Source organism: Scleropages formosus, chromosome 14, assembly GCF_900964775.1.
Source record: "Scleropages formosus chromosome 14, fSclFor1.1, whole genome shotgun sequence".
NCBI lineage: Eukaryota > Metazoa > Chordata > Actinopteri > Osteoglossiformes > Osteoglossidae > Scleropages > Scleropages formosus.
The window spans coordinates 21,054,774-21,070,763 of record NC_041819.1 but is presented as its reverse complement, the minus strand read 5'-3'; the positions used below and the strand labels follow the sequence as shown (position 1 = coordinate 21,070,763).

The following is a 15,990-nucleotide window of genomic DNA, read 5'->3' as shown; positions in this document are numbered from 1 at the left end:
GACACGGTCCTAGTGTGACAAGCTCTCAAGCGCACATGTGGTGCATCTGTAAAGGCCTCACGATTCATGCAAAAGGAGTCATTCATTACTTTGAAGGGAGCTATTCAGATTTTTAACCTTGAGTGTAAAACTGCATGCAAGTTCAATTTAGAATACTTATTATTTGTGAAAAAATGTGTATTTTTTTTGCCTTTTTTCAGATTTATTGCATGTCAGCAACTGACTTGACAGCACAAGCCGAATATATAATTACTATAACAATATTCATATTAATTAATATTAATTACTGATAACAGTGTCAGCACTGCGGGCATTTATTGACCTTGTCGTCACAGCTTTCTGCTACAAACCTTGCTGGGATTTCTTTGATTTGCCTCATTTCTTGAAGTTGCGATACAGAAGCTGCTGAGATTTTGCACGGTTTTGCCGCAAGACACAATGTAGATTCTGTCTGTTGCCATTACACACGTCTTTGGACGGGAAACAATGAAAAAGATGATTACAAAAAAGACAAAAACACCATCCCTAATGAAATAAATATTTGAAGAAAGCAACAGTTCTGGTGTTTTTCTTTGTCTGAGTCGTCACTGTCTTCCTTTTTGCACGGTGCAGAGCAGTCATCAGGGGTCTCTGTGTGTGTGTGTGTGTGTGTGTGTGTGTGTGTGTGTGTGTGTGTGTGTGTGTGTGTGTGTGTGTGTGTGTATCCACATCTGGCAGACTGGAGCACCTGCCTGTTGAGCGAGAGCGCCATCTGTGGGCAAGGGGTGAGGATGCGGCAGCTGGATTGTGTGCGGAGCGACGGGAAGGTGGTGGACCTGAGTGTGTGCGAGGAGGTAATCCCCTCCGTCTCTTCCACTCAGTCGGCGGAGATTTAGCTGTCAGGAGGATGGAGCGCATGGTGGCACTGTGTTCACATCCTCCATTCCCACTGTCAAAGGCTTTTTGCTACACTGCACAGGTTATGTGACTCATACCTTAGGAAACACATTCTGTCCTTGCAGTCCATCATCATACAGGTGGTCCTCTCTTGGTCTTGTCCTAATCTTCTTCTGGTCCTCTCCAGCTGGGATTGCGGAAGCAGTGGAAACTCACCACGACCTGCGTGGTGGACTGTCCGGTCAACTGCCTGCTCTCCGAGTGGACGCCTTGGTCTGAGTGCTCCCTCACCTGTGGCCTCCAAGGTATTCCCCTGGCCGAACGCTCGCAACCCCACTACTTCATAGTTTTCCACTAATTATAAAAGAGTGGTCATCGCAATAGTAATATAATTGACACCCAGTGTTTTTATATCTCGTCCCGTCCTGGGTGTGTCCCCTCCCCCTTCGGCCTAACGCCCTGCATTGCCTGGTAAGGCTCCGGCTCACCGCGACCCTGCTCGGGACGAGCGGTTGTTGACAATAGATGGATGGATGGATGTTTTTATATCTTCTATATCGTAAAGATGTGTTTATTTGCTAACCGTGGGTGCATGTGGCCCCTCAGACCTATCGAACCCGTGTCCTCTTGATGTCCTTGTGTGTCTGTAAATTAGGAGCACTCAACTGCTATCATAAATTCTCATTTGGCAAACGGCTGGAATCCTCTCCAGTATGATTTCCTGTCAATGTGGCACGAGGCTTGTTGAACTGGAGGAAACGAGCGGCGTAAGTGATTGAAATTAATTTAAAAAAAAAAAAATTTCAAACAGTTGTGTTATATGTTTAGCGTTTGCTCGGGTTTTACCTTAGATGTACTTTTCCTTCCAGTTCCTCTGCAGCATGTTAGGGGGTTTGATACCGTGGTCCTGCAGTTTTTAAGAGGTAGTCTGCCATTTGGAACATCTGTTCAAACAAACCGGTGTCTGTGGATCACCTGCACCCCCACACCCACTCCCCCACATCTACAACTGCTGGAGGAAATCTAATTTTCTCTCTTCCTTTTGATTCATGCGGGAGAGATTTTTGTCCAGCAGGAATTATTAATCGTAGTATTTATTTAGCACACATACCTGTGCGGAGCTACCCACGCGCCTTCAAGCTTTGTACTTTACCTGTTTACCCAGGTAATTCAAGTTAAGTGCTCAACGCTTGGGCTGCTCAGCGGTCCCACTCATAGGATTTCAGCCAGTAACGTTGCCGTCTTTTAACTGCTTTTCTCCATCGCCGCTTTCCATTTGTTACCAGCTGATTGCGCCGTCGTCCTGAAATAAGATGGTCTGGATGGAACCCTTACCTGGACCACCAGTGCCTCGTGGAAGCGGGGCTCTTGTTATCGTTTCTTAGCACCAAAAACAAGAGGAATGAAAAAGGACCGAACAGAAATTATTCTCAATTTTCTTTCTAGTGCTCAAGCCACTTTAGCAGGGGTTTGGTGAGGCCTGGCTGCACTCCAGCTGGTCTTTGAGAGTCGTTCTTAATTACATGTCTAACGCCAGGCAAAGTGACTTTTAAAACTGTCGCTAGAGGACATACAGCAGAAACCGGTGTTCTGATGTCCAGAAGCATGTCTGAGCAACTGGCTTTACGTGTATATGCACATGTATTCATGTTGTTAGCAGACACTTGTCTCGAAAGAGACGTGCAACTCGCAGTAAAAAACTGGATCAGCAGGAGGTGATTGCAAGGATACCAGCACTTTTGCCAATGCACATTACTGGAGTAAAAATAAAATTGAGTCTGCTAGGAAATACAAAGGTATGTAGCTGTTAGGGGATTAGGAGAGAAATGGATCCAGTGGAGAATGCTGAAGGGATTCAGCAGTTCTGAGGGACAGAAGAAGCTCATTCTACCACATCAAGGCCAAAGCCAAGAACTCACAGTATTTTCACTTTGTGAGTAGGACCACCAAGCCATTAGATATGGAGAAGCGTTCTGGCTGGGTGGTAGGGAGTGATCCTTTGACCTTCTTTTATGAATACCAATGACGTACTGTAAAGCACCCTTTCTGCAACCTTTGCAAATGCCACTTTTCCCAACATGCATTGTTCTATCAGTGGATAGAGAGTGGTGAAATCCATGGCAGATGCACTTTTAAGAATTACCAATATGCCCTGGACTCTACCCCACCTCCCCGCATGCACTCGAACCCTGTGGCAGGTCAGATGGTCCGATCCCGGAGCGTGATACAGCCGGCGCACGAGCAGGGGCGACCCTGCCCGTCTCAGCTGTCCCAGACCAAGCCGTGTCCCATAAGGCCCTGCTACAGCTGGCTGCTCAGCGAGTGGTCCTCATGTCGGACAGAGGTAGGACTCCCATCTCTCCGTTTACCCACTGTTTCATACGTCTGTCATAAAATCAAAATGTTGTGGCTTTGCCTAAATTTTAAGAATTTATTATGCCAGTAGGGTATTTTTCCACACCTTTGTAGTTAAAATATATGTCCATCAGCTCACAATATCACGTAGAGACTGGAGTGCTCGTTGCAGAACACCACAGCGCCCCCTACTGTTTGAATGGCTATCGCTCGCACAGATCCATCACAAACTGGCAGGTGTAGCAGCCCCCGCGTGCGAGTCTCCTGCTGATACATACTATGAAGTTGCGTTTGGTTCCACGTCATGATGTTATGACATGATACTTACGCCTTCCACCCCTCCTGGGGCATAGGCCGCCAACAAGGGCTCGTCAGGCGTCTCTGTGAAGAGCTGAGATATCTTCAAGTTTCCTTTTTGGCATTTCTGTAGGTGGCAAGGTTTTTACGGTGTGGGGTAGCTAGCCCCACACCCAACCCTCCTCCTTCGTCAGCCGGGCTTGGGGCCGTCAATGGCGGAGTTTTATGACGTGATACATCATAGATCATTCAGTCATTTTGTGTTTCATGTGTGAGAAAACAAATGGCACGATTAGCCACTTTCGGCACGTCTCAGCCTTTCCAGGGTGTTGGGTGGTTATGGGGGCACAACATCTTCGGTCTCTGTGGTCCATGGACCTCCAGATCATGTCAAAAAAGACACGTCAGGTTTACTGAACATGCGCTAGAAGACGCGATGACGGACATCAGTAACTACCGACATCCACCAATCAGACGCCTCTCTCGAGCAGGTGCGCTCGAACCCACGCGCACCATCACTACGTCCACTATGTCCTTTCCAGGCCGTGGAACACAAGAGGCTTCCAGCGATCAGCTGTAGCTCTGTGACCGATACGGCTAAAGCGCTTTGCGGTGTAAATTACAGAAACATCGAAAACGCCAGACTTTTCCAGTCGTTTAGCTTTATTTTTTCAGCGCCAGAAAGGTGGCGCCTTCCTACAAGACTTCAGGTGTAAAGGACAGGGAGGGACGAGGAGCCGGCTGCTCTACTGGACAGTTATTCTCTATACTGTAATGACCCGAATGAGTACGGAACCACATTGGTAATTCAAAAAGGACTGGAGTTTATTAAGGTTCTAATCGGTAGGACGGACTGCTGTCTCGCCCGCAACCAACGACAATAACACTTTTAAAAATATGCCTAACAGCCCAAGCGCGAACTTCCAACGTCCACACATTTTTCAGTCACTCTCCCGCTCTCCGCATGCGCACTCACACTTCTTACGTCACACGCATTCTCCCAACCACGCCCTAAAGTATAAAATAGTGGACAACCGAATTGTTAGGATATAGCTTCACAGAAAACAGCACAGTTACTGCGGAGTATTGCAATACTAATAGTTGTTGGTCACCGAGCTGCCGCACGCGGTGGCTGTTATGAACTTTGGTCAGAAGTCACTTTGGACAGAATTGACTGCTAACGGGGGACGCTTGGGGACATGATCATGGAGAAGAAAGGTGTCGTTTCAACCTCCAAAAAAAAAACCGGATCGCGCCAGGTCGCACCACTCGGCTCGCTGCGTTTCAGCCGAGCCGAACGTACGACTTTAATTGAATTTCCAAGAAGCACACCTGCGCACGAGGCGCCCCACGCGGGGAGGGGGGCTTGGCGTGTGTGTCATTGGGACGTGAGGCGCTCCTTAATGAAGCCGGACTCTGGATCGGCGCTCTGATCATTAAAATGGTGCGAGAGGACCGCGCTTTCGATTCTCATCTACTCCCGGGCCTCCTTCCCCCACCCCCCGGGTCTGCGCCGGGTTTTAATTAAATGCGTCCACGATCACCGGTGTCTCCCGAGCGCCGATCAAATACACGCGAGCAAGGCTCCTAATGAAGAGCATCTCGCATTCCCCGCGCGTGCTGATACGCGCGCGCTTAGAATGGCGTTCCCGCGCAAATTTTGTTCTCGTCAGCAACGAATTTGGATTTTTCTGGATTTGATTAATTTGAGTTCTTGTTTTTTCCTCCTCCTGTTCTTCATGCGCCCCCCCCCCCCCCCCCCAAGTGTCCAGACATTACTTTTTCTTGCCTCTATGGGTGCTAAATGGGTGTGAAGTCTAATATGGCGGGAGGCTTACAGCCCAATCCATGTCATTTGTTTTCTATTTTGAAAGTTCCGGAACATCCGGGATTAGTCAAGGCACACCTATTAACCCCCTTGGAAACTGAAAATTACTTAATGTTACATGTTATACAAAATTTGTGGATAGCCTGTACCATATTTCTTAGAGCTCCTGCCTCTGGACCCAAAGGACATTGGTTCAAATCCCACCTCCACCTGTAGCACCCCTTAGCAAGGTACATAGTCAAAAATTGCTCCAATAAAATTACCTAGCTGTATAAATGGGTAAGTAATTGTAAAGTACCTTAACATTGTAAGTCACTTTGGAGAAAAATGTCATGTAAAGAAATTAATGTAATTCAAACACGTTCATGTTAATATTATTTGCTTTTCTCAGAAGCTACTTACAATGTTCAGCTATTTAGTAATTTACCCATTTATACATCTGGGGAGGGGGTGCGGTGGCGCACTGGGTTGGACCGCAGTCCTCCTCTCCGGTGGGTCTGGGGTTTGAATCCCGCTTGGGGTGCCTTGCGACGGACTGGCATCCCATCCTGGGTGTGTCCCCTCCCCCTCCGGCTTTGTGCCCTGTGTTACCGGGTTAGGCTCTGGTTCCCCGTGACCCCGTATGGGACAAGCGGTTCTGAAAATGTGTGTGTGTGTGTGTGTGTATACATCTGGGTAAATGTGACTAGAGTAATTCCACATACATGAAGTACCTTCCTCTAGGGTACTACAGCAGGATGTGCGACTTGAACTCAGGACCTTCTGACCCCAAAGCCACAGGCCGGTATTCCTGCGCCACTTCTTGCTTGACAACAGCTTGGTGTCATCTACAGGGTGCGGACTGCGGGGAAGGGGTGCGAGAGAGGAACCTGACCTGCGTCGTGCATGGGGGCGACTCCACGGACCTCTCAACGGCCACCGCTGTGGACCCCAACAAGTGCGAGGAGAAGCTGAGGATCACAGGGGTGCAGGAGCTGCAGGTTCCCTGCTTGGTTCCCTGCCCAGGTACAAACCACCTGTGCTGTGTCGCATACCCTCTGCATAGAGATGCTCCATTGTGTTCTCTAGCGCCCCCAGGTGTCATCCAGCTGTGGTGTTCTATACCCAGTTCAGGTAGGATCTATCAGTATGGTGATTTCTTCCCATCTTTAGCAACAGGTCTGCACCATGAATTAAAACCCTGTTGAGGAAAAACATGGCTGTGCTGTGTCTTAATATAACAATAAAAATAACAACAATTATATAGATTTTTTTTTTCATTTAAATTTTTTTCTGACACTTTTCTCCAGAGAGACTGTATACAGGTCTGAGTATTAAGCTACTTACGATGATTTACCCATGTCCTGTGGGGGGTGCGGTGGCGTAGTGGGTTGGACCGGGTCCTGCTCTTCCGTGGGTCTGTGGTTCAAGTCCCGCTTGGGGTGCCTTGCGACGGACTGGCGTCCCGTCCTGGGTGTGTCCCCTCCGGCCTTACGTCCTATGTTACCGGGTTGGCTCCGGTTCCCCGTGACCCCGTATGGGACAAGCGGTTCTGAAACTGTGTGTGTGTGTGTGTGTGTGTGTGTGTGTGTGTGTGTGTGTGTGTGTGTGTGTGTACCCATGTCCTTATACATGTGGGTAATTTTCACTGTGTCAGTTCAGGGTAAGTACCTCAATCGTTCTACTGCAGGATGTGGGATTGAAACCCGATGCTGCACCCACAGCATTGGCTGTTACCCCAGTCTGTTTGGTTAGTGGAAGTTGTGTCCTTAATGGAAATTTGTGTCCTGTTGTTTGTCCTGTACAGGTACAACGTAACTGTGTTTAGTTCTGTACCCAGTCCAAGTTAGATGTTATGATGGATACCTTTCCAGGCTGGGGGATTTGTGTTATTTTCAGTACCTGTCCAGTTTGAACGTTTCAGCATTTTTCTGTTCGCCATCCAGGTAGCAGACAGTTGTTTTCAGTTGCACTGCTGTTTGTTCTGGTCATAAATGAAGCAGCGCTGGGCACAGACGAACAATGAATAGGAGCTGCTCGCCCGCGGTTTCGTTCGCTCCTTTGGCGGTAGCTGCAGAAACGAATCACCAGCTCAGAACACGAAGAGCGGAGAGATTCTCTGAATCGCTCGCCTTTCATCCGACAGAACCTTTCTGCGCTTTTGTTTCCCAGTCAGCCTTCCCGGTTAGTCGGCATTTCTTAAATCGGCCCGGAAAGATAAGGAAGCGGCATCCCTTTGTGGTCTCCAAATTGGGCATTGTCCCCATCACTGCTGTCTGCTTCCTGTCCAGGAGCTTCTGCTGTGTAAAGACGGATTATGGGTGTTATTTAAGTTGAACAAAATGCAGCGGAGGATGGTGGAGTGAGCTTCCACTGCGCAGTCCTGTCTCCGGCAAGGCCTGGAAATGCACCTGGCCCTCTGCCCGGGGGCAGAAAATGAGCTTCTGCAAGTGCAGATTGTTGCTAATGGCGATCCAGAGCTGAGAATCATGGGAAATGGCATGCGGAGAGCGCCAGCCGACAGGCTTTTTTCACCGGGTGTTAATCTGACTGAGGGGTCCGCCGCAGGCACCGTGCGACACGTTATCAAACCATGTCAGATTGGAAGTTGGAGATGTTAATTGAGTTACTTGCAGCGAGTGCAGTTGGGGTCGCATCCAGGTGCCACACGGGGTGACGCGCAACTGCCCCTCCCACTTCTAGGTGACTGCCACCTGACAGAGTGGGCACCATGGAGCTCCTGTCAGCTGACCTGCTTGAACGGGAGGGGCTTCGAGGCCACGGGCCAGCAGGCACGCTCGCGATCCGCCGTGCTGCAGGTGCTTGAGAACCAGGACAGCTGCCCACAGCAGGAGTTCGAGACGCGGCCCTGCAAAGGTTTGTGGGAACTTTCCCAAGGGTTCACATTAGCATGCCCCAGCAAGATGAATTTTTTTTTTTTTTTTTTCCCTTTTTCATCTTTACTGCAGTTCTTTGAGTATTTTTTTTTCTGATGATTTTTTTTTTTTTAAATTTCACCTGAATTTCTGGTGTGTTATATTTATTCATTTAGCTGATGTAACCTGCAGTTTTGAGCTACTTACACTTATTTACCCATTCATACAGCTGCGTAATTTTTACTGTATCAGTTCAGGGTAAGTGCCCTGAAATATAAGCAGATGATGTCTCTGAAGGTCATCTAGTTCATTTTAGTTTTACTTCTGTCATTTTACTACGGTATTGTTTTGCGAGCAGCATTTTCTGCAGGAACTCCAGCAGTGTTTACTGTTCTGCAGATGGTAAGTGCTACAGCTACGAGTGGCAGACCGGCAGCTGGAGGGCTAACGGGCGATCGGTGTGGTGTCAGCGCTCAGATGGGGTCAATGTCACAGGTGAGTCCCGCTGTCCCCCGCAGATCCCAGGCTGTGATCCCACAACCTTGAATTGAGAATAAGACTGACGCCATTGAATATGTGAATGTATATAATACACTATATCACCCCGCTCTGATTATTATCTCGCTCTCAGGAAGTGTGCCGTTCGCATGGATGCAATAAAATTCCGTTTTATTAGTGCAAAATAAAGTAAGTTCACAAATGAACTGGCACTGCTCGACTGGAAGCTCCGGCGAGAGCGATGTGCCGTAAATAACACCGAGAGATGCTATCTGAGTAAGAAATTGTCTCCGGCAAATATAAGCCCTGTTGGCGTAATCTCTTACCGCTCTGAAGGCCTGTGCCCCAGGGTATTATTCTTCCCTGTTTTGACGTGCAATTTTCTATTGCAAAAATTACAGTGTCCACCAGCTGATCAGGAGTCCTGATAGGCCTCCAGAGCTATTCATCAGAGCTGCCACTGCAGTCATGTGGCTGTCTCCGGGGAGGTGGGGCGCGATCATAACTGTGCTCCCTCCGGATGCAGGAGGGTGTTTTCTGCAGGACCGGCCCACGACCGTGAGACACTGCCACCCGCCATGCACTAAGCCTTTCTCCCACTGCACGCAGGTGAGCCACTCGCACAGGGCGTGGTAAACGTTCTCCAGTAGACACCCCATGTGCACTCCATCTTTTCACTTTAATATTCTTTGCGTTTAACTTATTGTTTCTTCTTCTCTAAATTATAAACATATGCAGAAATTAGATCTGTTATTTTATAGTTTTTTTTTTGTTTCCTAGGTCTACAGGGTAATGGTAAATTACTTCCGGAAAATTCTTGAAGGGTCATGTATATAATTTAATAATAATAATAATAATAATAATAATAATAATAATAATAATAATAATAATAATAGTGCTCCGTGATCACATCTGTGAAGTCCTGCTACCTTTTGACCTTCTAACTTAGCCTATTGTATGTGAATGTATCTGCAGTGTCTCAGTGTACTTTTGTCTCTGTTGCTGTGAGCCTTATTAAATAGTTTTAAGAAATAATTATTTCATAAAGTCAACTTGCTATAATAGTATGGGTGGACAGGATTGAGGAAGATATGTCACATTTAAATAAATGGATAATTGGGAAATTAAAGCACAGTAGGCACAAACCCAAACATATGAGGAAGCGGGTGAGACTGTAGAGTGCCAGACCACAACTGAGAGCGATGCACTGAGTCTCGCAGCCTTTCACACATAGCCACAATTTTCAAATGTTTTTTGCACCAGACAGAATGTCACAGTACCAGAGGCAACGTAGTAGATCGGATATATAAAAATCTAGAGCAATTAGTAATAAGTGGTATTAGTAATTGCAGACCACAGACAAGAAATACTGTATATCAGGAAACTGAGTAATCAGGAATGACTGTATACAGTGAAACTGCAATGAGAATGAACAATAGGCAAATATGATTTTGGTATTCAGTATGGGAATGTAGGAAAGGTGTGCAGAGCAGGAATGTTATAAATATGTACAAGGTGAGACCATAAGTTAGGTGTGCTGTACGCAAGTTACCATATAGGCATCAGAATCTAAATATAACAGTTAATGAATATTTAAAGATAGCACTTTGGTTCCTCAATTTATGAAAGCAGCTGAAATTGTAAGTCTCTTTGTTTCTCATTTTGTCAACTCCAAAGTCACGTTTACAATTATCTATCTTTCTATCTATTAATACACATGCTTTGTGTTTTATTTGTAGATTGTATTCTGTACAGTTATACCTCAGATATATCTGTAAAAAATCTATATTGTCAATTGTTAATATTACTTTAAACTTACATTAAAATTAAAACCAATCTAAAAGGAATAATAAAATCTTGGCTCTACGAACTCCTATTCATGGCCGATTATTTACTGTTCCACCTTCAAGATTCAAGAGTTTACTGTCATGTGTACAGTGAACAGTTAGTTACACCATACAATGAGATTCTTACTCTGTGAATCCTCTCAGCAGTCGATGACATAATTATAGGGACATAAGGAAAGAAAAACACAAGGCGTAAATCACAAATTTACAAAAATTACTATTAGTGCAAAGTCACAAATTACAAAAATTAGTATTAGTGCAAAAATCCAAGAAACGAGGTTATATACGTATATAAAGTGTGCAGTGCGCAATGTAAACATGGAAGTCATGTGCAAAGTGCAGCAGAGGTAGATTGGGTCTATTTGCAGTTGAAGGGGGGGTGTGTATTTGTGTACGCAAGCTATGTTATAAACATGTTCAAATTCTGTCATCTTGTTATTGGTCACTGACACTAATGAAGACCTAACACGAGCTGTAAACACCATGGAACTGAGTTGAATTCAGGTGGTCCAACACTGTTATATGTTTGGGTGAGCTTCACTACCATCTATCAGCTTAGCGGGTAAACACAGGTTGTGTTCCCTCTGTTCCAGTCAGAAATTTTAGAAAATAAATACAGAAAATACAATTAAATATAAAAATATAATTGAACTGGAAGATGTTTAAATCTTTGAAAATACATAACTGTTTATAACACGAGGAGTCAGTAAATGTTATAAAGGAATTATTTCTCAGGTTCTGTGTATTGTGTTATTGCCTCACTCTTGAATATGAGTAATTATAAATAAAAAATGCACTGGCTATTATGTGCAATCAGCCAGTCAGATTATATTTGGCACTGAGCGCTTCTCCATGATAACTGCAAGCTGCTGGATCACATGAATAAACTCACACTGGGAATTGCCCATTTTTGGCAGAGGGGTGTCTGCGGCTGCGAGGCGGGCTACACGGAGGTGATGACAGCTCACGGCTTCCTGGACTACTGCACCAGGACCCCCGGGGCAGACAACAAGAAGGCCGACGTGAAGATCAACACCGGGAGACTCCGGCCTGGAACCACCCAAGTCCAGAACTTCTTCCACGAGTGGTCGCTGAAACCCGTTGGACCAGGTATTCCACTGCACACCTTGAACTGTCTGAACTAGGTCTTAACTAAAATGTCTAAAAACAGATACATACATATGTACACATATTCAGTGCTGCTTCAAAGTGTGCAAAGCCCTTGTGCTCCTTAGTTTTACCACGAAATGGTAGTTTGAGAATCAGTTTTTCTCATGTGACATAATAGGTGTGTAATGAGCAATTCCATATGTTGTTTTAGAGGAAATAGTGTGTAGTAGAAACATGGAAGTAGTGCAGGTGTAAAAGAAAAAGTGAAGCCCAAGCTATGTTGGTTAAACCAAGTAGGTAAATAGAGTTAGCTTTGTAAATTACACACATACATCGTCTGAACCGCTTGTCCCATACGGGGTCGCGGAGCCTACCCAGCAACACAGGGCATAAGGCTGGAAGAGGAGGGGACACACCCAGGACGGAACGCCAGTCCGTCGCAAGGCACCCCAAGCAGGACTCGAACCCCAGACCCACCGGAGAGCAGGACCTGGTCCAACCTACTGCGCCACCACGCCACCGTGCTGCCTGCTGTGTAAATCCTAGTCATTTATTTATTACATACATTTATTTTAAGATTTAACAAGTTTAATATCTTGTAGAAGAATAACAACCATCCCCATAGGATTCACATACTTTCCAACAGCACTAAAGATAGATAGATAACTGATAACTTCTGATAGATAACTGTTCAACTACAAAGGAACATTTTAGAAAATGGATAGAATATAATTGAAAAATGTATAATTTGCTGGAAAACATTTTTGAACATTTGTAACTTGGCTGGGGGGCGCGGTGGCGCAGTGGGTTGGACCGGGTCCTGCTCTCGGGTGGGTCTGGGGTTCGAGTCCTGCTTGGGGTGCCTTGTGGCGGACTGCTGTCCCGTCCTGGGTGTGTCCCCTCCCCTTCTGGCCTTACGCCCTGTGTTACCAGGTAGGCTCTGGTTCCCCGTGACCCTGTATGGGACAAGTGGTTCCGAAAATGTGTGTGTGTGTGTGTAACTTGGCTGTTAATAAGGTGGGGACTCTGTTTATTAGAAGCTCAGCATGATCACAGCCACCTCCTAGTGGGCAGAATAGCTAATTGTACAATAATTGCAATCGCAGAAAAGAAAGCGTATCTGTGGGGGGGGGGAAACTAAAACGAAATGGAAATTGTATCTGTGTAACAGATAATGGGATAACACGTAGCAAAACTCTTACCAGATAGTGTGAAAGGATGTATAACACAGTGTGTTAGGAGCACAAAGTGCTGTTGCCATGCATTAGTATGCTGGAACAGGATACACGTAGAAACATATGCTACACGTAGAAACATATGCTACACAAAGAGGACGCGACTCAGCTCTTCCAGACATTGTCTGTAACATCAAGAGCTGGGAGCTCATTTTAATCGAGTCTGTTCTAGTTGAATCATCCTTTTTGTTTACACACCCCTCCCTCTGCCTCTGTCGCTGTTTATCCCAAAATTAGAAACCCAACAAATACAGCTGATTTCAGGATGTGTCGCGCTTGGGTGCTCCGGTGGGGTGGGTGGTGGGTTTCTGTTTGACGGATTGTCAGAAGCCTAGGCGGGTGTCTGCGCTGTCCGAGTGAAGCTCCCTCTCTTTTGGGGTGCAGATGGCAGGATAAAGCCCTGGGTGTATGGAGTCACCGCCGGAGTATTTGCCCTCATCTTATTCGTCATCGGCCTCTCCTTCCTCATGTGGTACGTACCCATGTCCCCGAGCTCCAAACACGCGGATCGCAGAAGGGGGATGGTAGAGTAAATGTCGTCCTGACAAGTTATTAGTGTGAATCTCATGGGACTTGACAAGGCCTTGTGTGCAAACACTCCTCCTCATTTTCCTGAAATTGGCCTCATTTTTAATTCCTCACTGTAGCTGCATCTCCCTCTAAACTGTATTTTAGTTTATTTCAACTTATTTATTTAACCTGTTGGATGTTCCCATTGCATATGACCAGCTATGTTACCCAGTAGTTAAGGACAATTCTCTGCCATGAACTAACCAGCCTGCATGCCAAAAGGAAAAAGCTCACTTGCGCCCCCATGTGGGAGACTTTTTTCCACAGGTAGTCGCAGATGTGGCCACAAGGAGAGACTAACGGCGACAGTGCGATTGTGTCTCCCCTCCGCAGCAAAAGAGCGACGCAGAGTAAAAGTCCCTCCCCGCCACAGAAGCCCTTGACACTGGCCTACGATGGAGACATGGACATGTGAGCAGCCTGCAGCCCCGATGGCGCAGGGAGGAGTCCGCCACCACCAGATGGCACTGGAAGCAAACATATGCAACATTTCTTTACAAAAAAAACAAATGAAGAAAAAAAAACTTTGATAAAGTGAAAAAGGAAGTAAACGCAGCCTCCTGCGTGGTGCCAGCGAGAGAGAAGACCCCGTGACCTTTGGATCTCTGCACCTGCGTTTTGGAGCGTTCTCCTAGAGTCACGCAGAGGTTTGAGCGTGAGGACTACAGGAGGACAGCTACAGGGGGTCAGCGGGGTGGCATTACATTCGCCTAAGCGACTTTTTAAAAGTTTTCCTAAAAAAAAAATGAGATCGAAAGTGACAAAGGCAAAAGTGGAATTCCAGCGAACGACGAGAAAGGAAAGGGATCCGCTATGCACTACATTAGTGCCTCCTCAATCTTCCCCCTTTCAGAACAGACTACTTTTTTCTAGTGTCGACAATGTGACGCCAGGATCTTTTTTTTTGTCTTTTCCTTTTTGCCTGTGAAGCTGTGTTTTTCGACGATGCCGCCGTCCGCGTGTATCCTTGTTCCTCCCCGTTCTTCAAAAGTACCAAAAGCAGGCCGACCGGCAGCATATTAAGAAAAAAAAAGTCCGAAATGTGGTACCGCCCATCTGTCCCACACCGTCTCCCATCACGTCACCTCGTTTACCGTAGTTCGACCCACACATTCCCGCGAGTTTTCAGGTGAGTGCGGGAGAGCAGTGTGTCATCGTGTCACATAGATCCACCTATCAGAGAAGCACACTGCACCTCCTGATGCTCCTTCACCATGTTTTTCCTGTGTGTGCGATACAGTACATCACCCAGCATCACAGCTCCTCTGTGACTGCACTCTTTCTTTCCTTCCTTCCTGCCTTCCTGTCCACTTCTCGGCGTCGTGGCCTGTGACACAACGCTCCACCTGCATTTGCAAACCGTGATTGTAACAGAACCCCAGCGGCACGTGTGAGCGTTTTTTCCGGGATCTTGTTCATTTGCCCGGGGGGCACAGTGGCTCGGGATGTGCTGACCATGGAAATGCAGCAGAACGTGGAGCTTTGAGGAAACACCTTCTGTTCTAGGAAACTGCCAACAAAGAAGCGACTCTCCTGTGTCACGGGCCCCAGAACTGTAGACATACCTCAGGCAGCGTACTGTATTAGCTTTACGTTTATGTGGCTCATTCGTTTGTTTGTTTGTTTATTTATTTGAAAATGGTACAAGGGAAACTTTGTGGTTTTTGGTTTCTTGGTACAACAAGGTAAAACTGTTGTGTAAATTGGTATGCTGTGTGTGTGTGTGTGTGTGTGTGTGTGTGTGTGTGTGTGTGTACGTTTGCTTAGTCGCCCATCCTCCAAGAAGTGGCCTTGCAACAACTTTGCTCCATCGCCATGTGTGTCGCACCTCAGCAACCTACAGAGAGGAGTCCCGTTGCCCCGTTTCTGCCCCTCCGATGTTTACAAAGTTTCTCCTAAGTGTCCCGTCCCCCCCCTCGTGGCGGCGGCGGCCTGGGTGGGTAAACTGGCATTCGTTCTCCTGTTTACACTGTCTTTTACGTTACAAACTGTGTGTACCTGATCGAGTAATTACTACATGAATAAATTGTGATACTCTGTGAAAAGACATCGCGCTCGTCCGTCTTGCTCCTCACCTCCTCTAATGATCTTTTTACCTTGAGCTCTAAACCCATATACCTTGGGCCAGCAGGTGGCGTAGCAGTTAGAGCTGCCACCTTGCACCTGGAGGATTCAGGTTCAGATTTCAGTTCCTGCTTTAGTACCCTTGATTAAGGTACTTACTCTGAATTAATATACAGTAAAAATGAGTCAGTCCTTGTAAGCGGCTAATCGCTGTCCCTTTCGAGCAAAGCACCCGCTGGATGAATGAGTAGGTGAACAGCAGCGTTGCCTCTCTTTACTTTTCTCCCATTCAGCTCAAAGTGGCTCTTGAGCAACGCTAGGGCCTGAAGCGCTTCCACCCCAGCGGCTTCACCTGCTCATCTCAACAGCTTTCCACCTACGGGGCCGCGTGCGTATTGCGCCGTGAGGGTCACTCGCCGGCTTTGCGTGTTGTCTGGATGCATCGTCAAGTTGGA

The 15,990-nt window shown here is 46.7% G+C and overlaps 1 protein-coding gene across 1 annotated transcript in view; it reads left to right on the top strand.

Moving 5' to 3' along the window:
• LOC108928904 (thrombospondin type-1 domain-containing protein 7B-like) overlaps positions 1–15,335 on the top strand; it is a 119,293-nt gene extending 103,958 nt beyond the window's left edge. The window contains exons 19-28 of the mRNA XM_029258159.1: positions 718–833; positions 1,064–1,181; positions 3,075–3,220; positions 6,190–6,361; positions 8,039–8,212; positions 8,611–8,706; positions 9,236–9,318; positions 11,474–11,666; positions 13,286–13,373; positions 13,805–15,335. Of these exons, the coding sequence (XP_029113992.1) occupies positions 718–833; positions 1,064–1,181; positions 3,075–3,220; positions 6,190–6,361; positions 8,039–8,212; positions 8,611–8,706; positions 9,236–9,318; positions 11,474–11,666; positions 13,286–13,373; positions 13,805–13,886 (1,268 nt within the window). The 3' untranslated portion in view covers positions 13,887–15,335. The remainder of the gene's footprint in view (positions 1–717; positions 834–1,063; positions 1,182–3,074; positions 3,221–6,189; positions 6,362–8,038; positions 8,213–8,610; positions 8,707–9,235; positions 9,319–11,473; positions 11,667–13,285; positions 13,374–13,804) is intronic.
• The last annotated feature ends 655 nt before the right edge of the window (positions 15,336–15,990 follow it).